Raw genomic sequence first — 9,478 nt, forward strand, 5'->3', positions numbered from 1 at the left:
GGAATAGTACACCCTGTGCTTCCAGCCACGGAAATCCTTCATCACCCACTCTCCACTTTCCATAAAGTGACTCAGATCGGGGCGGTCACTGTCCTGGTCAAGAGATGCAATGCACAGGGTAATTCTTTAATTTCTATAGTTTCTATTTTACCTGCATTAGTCTCCAGTTGTTTTACTGTTTATATTATTAGTCTAGCACCCACAAAGCACTTTGACTTGCACTAATCTGTATGTAAGCCTCTGAGACAGGAATCAAATTTCTTGTGTGTTTAAACATACTTGGCCAATAAAGCTGATTCTGATTGTGTAAAGTGCTAAACACATAATGTAAAACTATTTCTGAATGGATTTACAGGATTGACAACGACCAGGTTCCCATCATATGTCCAGGTACCCAGCTTCATACTGCAGTTTTGGAGGTCAAAGGGGAAATGAAGCACAATGATTTCACAGTAGCTCTTGAAGATGGCAGGTGGCTTCCACGTGATCATTCCAGTGTACTCCAGCAGCACTTTGGTCTCATGAACAATGGCAAAGTCACCATCTGCGCTGTGGGCACAGACAAACACGGGCAGCATCAGCATGGTAGATAATAAGTTAAATGTGAACACAGGGGGACATCAGTGCCTGAGGATGGGTCACTGCTGCTGTCGCATAACCCAGCCAACCAGCGCTCAGCTCGGCACAAGTTGTTGTGGCAGTGGACCTGGTTGTCAGGGAAAAACAGCAGTGTGTCAGATGTAGCATATGGTGTGAGGAAGGTGGGGGAGTTGGGGTGGGGGGTGGGGATGCAGCTGCAATACAGAGGCCAGATTTAGCCTGATGAAACCGGAGCTTTCACACACTGCTCACTAAAGTATAGGAAAGTGTAATGTAAGACATGACTGACAGGTGTGTTGATTGTTTCTAGAGGTCTGGATGCTTAAGGTCACATAAAGCTTGTTGTAATGAAAAAAGGAGTTTAGAAAAAAAGGGACATGACAGGGATCAACTATAGCTTGATGATATACTTGTTGTAAAGGACCAAATCAGGTCGCCAAATGTCAGTTGAGGGAACTCTGATCCTTGTGATGCCACCGTAATCCTCTGGGTTCCATTGCAGGTTCACGTCTTTCCATTGCTGAAAAAACAAACAAGGACACTCAGAACAACTGAAAACTCTTCGGTAATGACAACCATTGTTACTGTTTTGTGAAAAAGGCAAATAAGAGCAGAAAGTATCGTGAAGGTGATGATGTTCATTTTTCAAAACAGAGATAAACCTCTTAAAGAAAGTTTACATTTATAGTATAGTACAAGTATATTTGTACTTTAAAGGGGTTATCTCAAAATCCTACCACGTTTGCTTAAGTCATCAGCCAGTAGTTCAAGGCCACAGAAGACTCATAACTTGTGGGTTACTCCACATACTGATTTTTGTTTTACAGTATATGTTAATATTTTTGAAGAGGTCTTTGTGCTTTTACACATCTCTCTATGTAACAAAACTCCTAATCCATACAAAGCAACACTGGTAATACAGAGCTAAACTGGAAACCACTAAATCAGTGCTGTACAAATCTGTAATCTGTCGCTTTCTGACTCAGCTCTGTTTATGCAAACATATCTGTGCAACATGGATGCTGCAAAAGCATGCTCATTATTTTGATCAGTCCTGAGCTTTGCCTACATTTTTCATTTGTCAAGGTAACTTTTTTGTTTCATTTAAAAAGTGTAATGTCAGTGGTTTCCTAGATAAAATATTTGCAAATTCTTACTGAACGTTATGGCATTTGGATTTACTTTTTCACATTTTATAAGGATGATTATATATTTTGGCCCATCTCTTTCTTCCATCCATCCATGATCTATACTGCTTATCCTGAAGAGGTTTGCTATGGAGCTGCAGCCAACTCTCAGCTGACACTGGGCAAGAGGAGGGGAACACCCTGGACAGGTCACCAGTCTATCACAGGGCTGACACTTAGAGACAGACAGCGCTAACCACTGTGTCGGCCCATCTTTATCTTATCTATTTGAATTAATACATCAATCAAACCTCTCTACAATATGACACCATGTCTAGTTTCTTTCTGTAATGAAATCACAAAAAATAAATAAATAAACAAACAAATCAACAGATGACTCAAACCTGTTTCAGTCGCACATTGCTGCTGACGATCTGGTTGACCTCATCCTGTGGATCCAGATGTATTTAGACAGTTGATGACAGTGAATCATAATAAGAATGGTGTGATAGTGCGTGACATGAGACCTCACCACACTAATGAGCTGGATGAGTTGAAGGCCCACAGTAACAACCACTGGATCCTTGAAGTGAGTAACAGGACGGACGATCTTGTTGTAACCAGTGAAGAGAGTTTTAAGCAGACGTGTCTCATCAGAGGAGGCCCAGGCAGCACCTAACGCAAATAAGACGGGCTAATGATAAAGGTCACTTACAATGGAAACATTCAGAGTGTGAAATGACTCTTTTGGAGGCTATATGTGACTCTTAATTCCACAAGATGCCTCTTGTGTTTGCTGAAAAACATTTATATAACACGTACACACTGTACAGGTACTATATATGTGTTTGTGTATACTCATTGTTTATGATCTTGGGTCTTAATTTGGCAGTGCTGCATTTAAACATGTGATGACACCCCTGTAAGGGCCATTCATAGAGATAATCTTATGCTGTGCTATTTAAGATCCCCTTTCATTTTTCAGCTGACCTTCAGACAAAAGCCATTTTACAGCAACATGTTATTTAAATGGTTGAATGATTTTAAACTCATTAAACTAAGGAATCCATGATAATAATTATGCAGGTGACTTGAAGTGGTGTCAGACACATAAAAGGTTGAAAAGCAAAATGAAAAACACTACACATGCCCTTGTCAATCAAAGAGGCAGTTTGCACAACATTTAAATGTACTCATAGTTTTGTTGGTTGAATTGGACGAGCATAGACTGACCTGAGAGCAGCCATTAAACCCACAGTAATTAAAAGAAAAGGTTTGCTACATTCTTTTTAAACTCTAACTTTTTTTTAACGTTTATTATGGTATAAGCACAGAAACTAGCAGAAAGGCACCTGTCCACAGGTAAAGAGCACATTTTCTATAAATCTGTTCATATGTTTTAAATAAGCTCTTACCTGGTAAAATGATTAGATGTAAAATGAAAAATACAGTGTTCATTCTTGCCAATAAACCCAGGCATCCAGAACTAAGATCCAGATTCAGCATGTTGCCCACTGACTAACTGAGAATCAAAAAGGTTCGGCCCACCTAAAACAGTCTTTCAGTGCTAGCGATGGACTTACTGTACAACCTCCAGGCTCCCCCACTGGCAGCCTCAATGCTATTGTCTGACATAGGATGTGAGCACCTAGTTACCAATGCTTGTAATTTGAGAGGGCCACATTCTTTTTCATCTGCCATAAGATCAACATGCCAGAGTAATCTGCCACTGAAATGCCCCATTGCAAACTTGGCCACACACAACCCCAAGGTGTAAAAACACTAGGCATACTTGCAGACTTTTTGTTTTTGGATCAGTGTTTAATATTTCTGCTGCCTTGAAATGAGAATGTATAGGTCAATATAATAATTTTTATCCATTTAAAATATGTTTCCACATTGAATAATAAACATACAGTATCAGTATTAGTGTATCACGATGTTTTGTGGGGAAAAAAATTGCATAGTTTGATGGATCATTTTTGGTATAATCTTAAAGCTTTGGATCTTTACTAGAATTAAACAATAAAGCTCTGTGAAGTTCATTTTTAACCTAATAGTAGTTATTTGTGTGTGTATTCAGGGGGAAAATGGAACATTTAACATGTACAATTCCACACTAACCAACTAATAACCTATTTTCTCTGAGGAAGATCCGATTGAAAGCTCCAGAAACTGGACCTTGTTGTGAGGTTGCTTTGTCCAACATGCTCTCATTTTGAGTGATGAAGTTGTTGGGATAACCTAGAAGAGGTAATAGTTGACAACACTTCAGACTTTATTTGATAAGTCGTAACAGTATGGCATGCCAGTGGCACTTAGTAAAACACAGTAGAACCCAGCTAGCATGCCTGTGCAACACAACCAGACAACATTACTGGCTGATTAGAGTTAATGGAAAAGATTGACCAATTTCTTGACATTTGAGAAAGAGCACTGTATACGAGATGTTTGTGCAGGTATTTTTCTGAATGTTTCCTAAACATTTGAATTATAATTAAGTCCAGTAGTATGAAATACATTTAATTTATAGGAATGGATCGAATAAGATATGGGAGCAGGAAAGTATACTTTATCTAGCAGTACTTTGATTTTGTTCTATTTATTTGGAAAAGGGTTAGTCTGCTTCTGTAATATTTTTATTTGATTATTACATTTTTTGTTGGTTTTTGCTTTTGTGTGTGTGTGCACACGTGTGCACTATACAAACATAAAAATTTTATTACACAGTATAATTTAATTTCAAGAAGCTATAAAGACATTATATGTCTATTAATGTCAAGTGTTTATGAGCAATTATAACTCTCCTGTGTAAACAGATTTTCTATTGTTACAACTGTTTTGCTATATTGTTATTCACAATGTTTATGGGTGCCCACAAGGAGTCATACACTTACATGTATATTTCTTGACAGCTACATGTGTTAAAATCCATTTAATAAATGTTTATGTAGGAACAAAGTTACCAGAAAATCTCAACTGTTTGGTCATGCAGTTCTGTCTTAGTAGCATTTCAGTGTGGATTTCTCTCATGGTATTTTCAAACAGCTCTGTGCTTTCTGGAGGCCCGGTGTTACACCTACATCCCCCATCTTTGCTCTGCTCTACCCTCCCTGTGGGGCCCGTGATGGGCCGAGCAACTCAATTTCCTCACATCCCCAATCCGTTCAATCAGCCAGTCACTCAACCACAAGCCTCATTCATCTCACTTAAGGACAAATGGCCATTTTGGCAACGTCTGAATTAAAAGAGATTTGTCTCAACTCGTCCCTCTCTTTGCGATCACTCAGGCCACCTGAATTCACACCATGTAAACAGCAATTTGCGTTTCACCAAGTCTGTCATGTAACACCAAAGCCATCGCTGTATCTGCTTGGTCGACCTCATCACAGACAAAACCACCTCTGGTGCACTGTCCAGTGTTAATTACAACACTCTGAAGTCTCACACTGCATTTCCACCCTCTAGAGGAGACCTAACTGAAAGTGCAGGATGAAAACTGGACAACATACCATATGTTTACAGCTTCACGAAACCACGAACAGAATTAGAGCTTTTGTTAAAGAAATTAGAATGTGTGCAGAGAAATATGATTTAAATGATATTCTAACATAAATCTAGAAACATCCAACACTGGACAGCATTAGTATCACTCCATGAATGAGAAAATCCTACTTTTTCATTATTCTCACCCCTTAAATGTTATAGTTGTATTGCAGGCTATTATAAATATTCATTAATTATATAAGTAGGTTATTTCTGCTGGTTTGCTAAGATGCAAGTATAGACAAAATCACCAGTAAGTACACTTCATAAGTTAGCTTTTGAAAAAAATCTAAGTACAGAAAGCTAAAAACAAAAACTATATAACAAATAATAATGATTTTTAAACTTTTCAAACTAGATATTTTTTATGATAAGGTTTATGAGTCTTCAGTGAGTTTTGCTGATGTGTGAAATATCAGTGGCAGCAATTCACAGTAGGCAATTAAACAGACCCATATTTTCACATGGGTGAACTGAATATCACTTTATATCTCAACATTTCAAAATGTTTTCAGGTCAGCCTTCCGTAGGGAGAGAAGCAATACCATTCAGTCAACAGAGAAAGGTCAGTTATCTCATGGATCAGAGCCTTTCAAATTTAGTCTCATTACTGTGAATAAGGCACATCCACCACACAACTCATTTGGCAGACATTATTCCAGCGTGATATTATCACAGCAACTGACAGAGGTAGAAAGTCTGATAGTTTTATTTGTGTGGTTTACCTCCTTTCACAGTCAATGGCTAATGTAGATGAAGATATGATATATTTAAAATGGCTGATATTGGCAGAGGGGAGGCTAAACGGTTGGATGAAAATCCAATTTTATCACACAATCACCAGAGACGAATCTGAATACAGCTTAGGTTAACTCAGTGTGATGTGGTCACAAAAAAACCAAGTGATTAAATGTAAAGCAGTGATTACTTTTGAGATGCTTTGTGGGGACAACTGTGGCACAAAATCCTAAAAGCAGGGAACAGCGGAACGTGAAGCTACAGACAATGAAGGAAAGAAAAACTGTGGCTACATCAAAATTTATATTGTGTCAACAGAAAAATATCATTTAAAAACAAATGTGAAATAAAACCACCATCCAAACAACTTAAATTGGTTTCTTGAACCTAAACAGTGTAGCGCAGTGATCATGTAATAAGCCACCAATGGTTGTGCATGGCTGGTTTGTGGAAATTGCTTGGAAAGGCATAACCTGGGGGTAATTAAAACCCAAAACACACAAATTTTATGTGACATTGTTTAGTGCAAGAGTGGTGTTGCCTAAGGTACTGTGGGTTTACTTTTAATCTCAGTCTGAATCAGTGTGACTGATGTGTTGTATATACAGACATGTAACTCACAGCTTTTAGGCATATCCTGTCCTTCTGAATATGCAGAATGAAAGGACCGTCAGTCCCGTCTGCTAGGGGCATCTTGGAGCCTCAAAAAAAAAAAGTTGTTTATATCAGTTTTTGACAGCACCGTTAATTTTTTTTATTATTCTTTGTTTAATGATATATTACTATATCTACATAGTCAACAAATTCCATAAAATGGCCAAAACCAACAATGTGTTTTTATGTTTTCTGTGCCCATAGCTCCTATTAAAGACAGAAATCTTTAGAGATGAGTTACATATATGTAGTTTTATTTTAAAATAAGGGCATTCATTTCTTACAATAGCTGGCCACTAATGCTTACTGGAAATGTTATTCAAAAAGGAATAAGTAGTGAATTAGCTGGAAATTATTACTGTGCTAATACAAATTTGGTGCTCTAGTAAAAGTTTATGGAAGCAGTAAGGGACTAACTCAAAATAAACTACATTGCCTAAGCTCATCGTAATGATGGAAACATGTCACACATTGCATTTATGTGTTTTAACCAACAATAGAGGTCAGTGGTGCAGTTTAATAAACTATAACTGGCTACACAATCAATATTTGCTAGTGAAGTCATTTCAGTATTGGGTGTGGTCTGTCATGTGATTTGCTGACAATAAAACAAATATAAAATATTTAAAGAGGAGCAAGAAGACACAGGACCAGACCTTAATGAAATTAGCTGATTTCAGAGGCAGCATTACATCTGCATCACTCCATACATCACCATCTCTGGACAGAACCTGTTTGTATATGACTATTGTTTAACTAACTTTAAAATGTGGACATTAAATAAATGAAATAAAGCTGATTTAATTAATGTGTTTAAATTAACAATAGATTATGAAGCACCTACTGAGAATTATCACCCTACTCTGCAGGACTCAGCCCTATGGAGCTTTGTAGCATTTTTTTTAGCTAATTTTTGTTGTTTAATTGCAGCTTTACCTTTTTGGTTCATTCTCACTGCTCAAAACTCTGATAAACCAATAACTTGTCTAACACAAAAGAACAAACAAAAGACACTAGTGACTAGCTGGTAAATGCGGTGAAGTATTTAGCCACTATAGATTTTCACATTTTACTCAGGAGGTGGTGGAGACCAAAAACAGAGACAAAACAAGGTGAGAAATGGATTCAATTCTCAGGTGGGTCGCTCAGACATGAGAGCTTGTTTCTACTGTCTCCAGAGGGCTGTAAAAATAATGAACGCAGGTTTAGCAAACTATTTATGTTTTTATTATTGCAATTCACATGACTCATTATGAACGTATTGTCTCAGAGTAAGGTTTAATAAATTAATGTAATCATGCAAGTTGTATAAAAACATTACATTAAAAAAAATTTAATTCACAAACACAATAAAAATGTTAAGCTCAGGAAAATACACCAGTGCGTACACACTAACAGGATTTGTTCATTCAACTATAGAACAGCAGGCTACATAAAAACAGCTTAGGAGATAAAAAATATACATCATAAAAATGACTTCTTACTTATTTTTACATCAGCTACACAAAGTTTCACAAAATAACTGCACAGCCAGTAGCTGGGAATGTGGACTACAGACAAAATGGATAAAAGCAAAATCACAGCTACACGATTTTTAAAACATGCTAGGTTACAACTACAACTTAAAAAAAAAAAGACCTTGCACCACATGCAGGTCTGACAGCTTCTGAAAATCCCCCGACAAAAATGGGGAGATAAAATATGTACAAGGTTAAGGTTCACCACCCAAACCCAGTACAAGGGAGGACAGATGCTAGGTCAGCACTAGTCCATACACAGGGCATGTAAAAATGCATCAGTCAACGTAATACAAACAGTCAAGTCCTTGCACAAAAGAATGATTAGACAGCTGTGCTTTAAAAGTTCTGATCTACTGTATGTTTAGAAGAGCACATCTTCATTTTTAATGAGCACCTCCACCACCTGTCTCTGGTAGCGGATGTCATTGAGTGCTGTTATGGCGTCCGTGTTTGGTGCACGCATGAGGGTGGGCCCAAACACAATGGCGAGGTTCTCTGCGTTCATCAGGTTGAATTTCTCATTTTGTGTCACCCTGAAAATATGAGTTAAAGTTATAATCATACAAAGCTTCTGGAAATGAAAGTGTTTTCATGCAAAGCATTCTGGTGAGGGGAGGGGTCTGAACATTATGTTTGTTAAAAAGAAGACCCTCTCCAGCAATAACTACTTTTTTTTTTTTTTTTGACATTTCCATTGACTAAGACTACTTTAACACCTTCCCCATATTATCTCAAAGTAATGTAACACTATTGTACAAATAATTTAGGAAAAAGTGTGCAATGATTTTCAGATAGCCTTCTCCAGTTTAAACCATAATACGGTGTTGCCATTTTCACACATGAACTCCAGGCTAGGTCTATGTTTATAAGCTGCTGTATTCTCATATGGGTTCACTTCAGCTTACTTGGACAATATGCGGACTTTGTACTGGGGATCTTGCAGAGTGAAGTCCGTTTAAAGTCCGGGCCGACTGACCCAGCAGCTCCTCTGTGTAATGTCTAGTTCTAGCCCATGTCTGAAAAGGGCTTATGTCAACATAATAACCTTCTCATAGTATCCAAAGGATACTATGTATCCACAGGAGAAGTACAATTAGAAATTTTCAAAGTGATGCATCCAGTTATTAAAAATAGAAATTCTTTGTTTTTGAACTAAGAGCTGTCACTGTCACTATTTCTGCTGTCTATTAAGATGCAGAATATAGTGAAGATAGGAACTGTTGTGAGACACTGATAAATGATGTACACAAAACATTTAAACTACCATCCTTTCAGCAAATAGAGAAAGTAGCC

The 9,478-nt window shown here is 37.5% G+C and overlaps 2 protein-coding genes across 2 annotated transcripts in view; both read right to left on the minus strand.

The window, feature by feature from the left end:
* LOC109958073 (acetylcholine receptor subunit alpha) overlaps window positions 1-3,362 on the minus strand; it is a 7,280-nt gene extending 3,918 nt beyond the window's left edge. The window contains 6 exon segments of the mRNA XM_020596415.1: window positions 11-93; window positions 354-549; window positions 1,011-1,120; window positions 2,132-2,176; window positions 2,260-2,402; window positions 3,311-3,362. Of these exon segments, the coding sequence (XP_020452071.1) occupies window positions 11-93; window positions 354-549; window positions 1,011-1,120; window positions 2,132-2,176; window positions 2,260-2,402; window positions 3,311-3,362 (629 nt within the window).
* Window positions 3,363-7,908: 4,546 nt separating this feature from the next.
* The window catches only part of chn1 (chimerin 1), an 8,290-nt gene continuing 6,720 nt past the window's right edge, over window positions 7,909-9,478 (minus strand). The window contains exon 7 of the mRNA XM_020596406.1: window positions 7,909-8,718. Coding sequence (XP_020452062.1) covers window positions 8,547-8,718 — 172 coding nt within the window. The 3' untranslated portion in view covers window positions 7,909-8,546. The remainder of the gene's footprint in view (window positions 8,719-9,478) is intronic.

The sequence above is a fragment of the Monopterus albus genome, unplaced genomic scaffold (genome assembly GCF_001952655.1).
Source record: "Monopterus albus unplaced genomic scaffold, M_albus_1.0 scaffold30.1, whole genome shotgun sequence".
In the NCBI taxonomy this organism is placed as follows: Eukaryota; Metazoa; Chordata; class Actinopteri; order Synbranchiformes; family Synbranchidae; genus Monopterus; species Monopterus albus.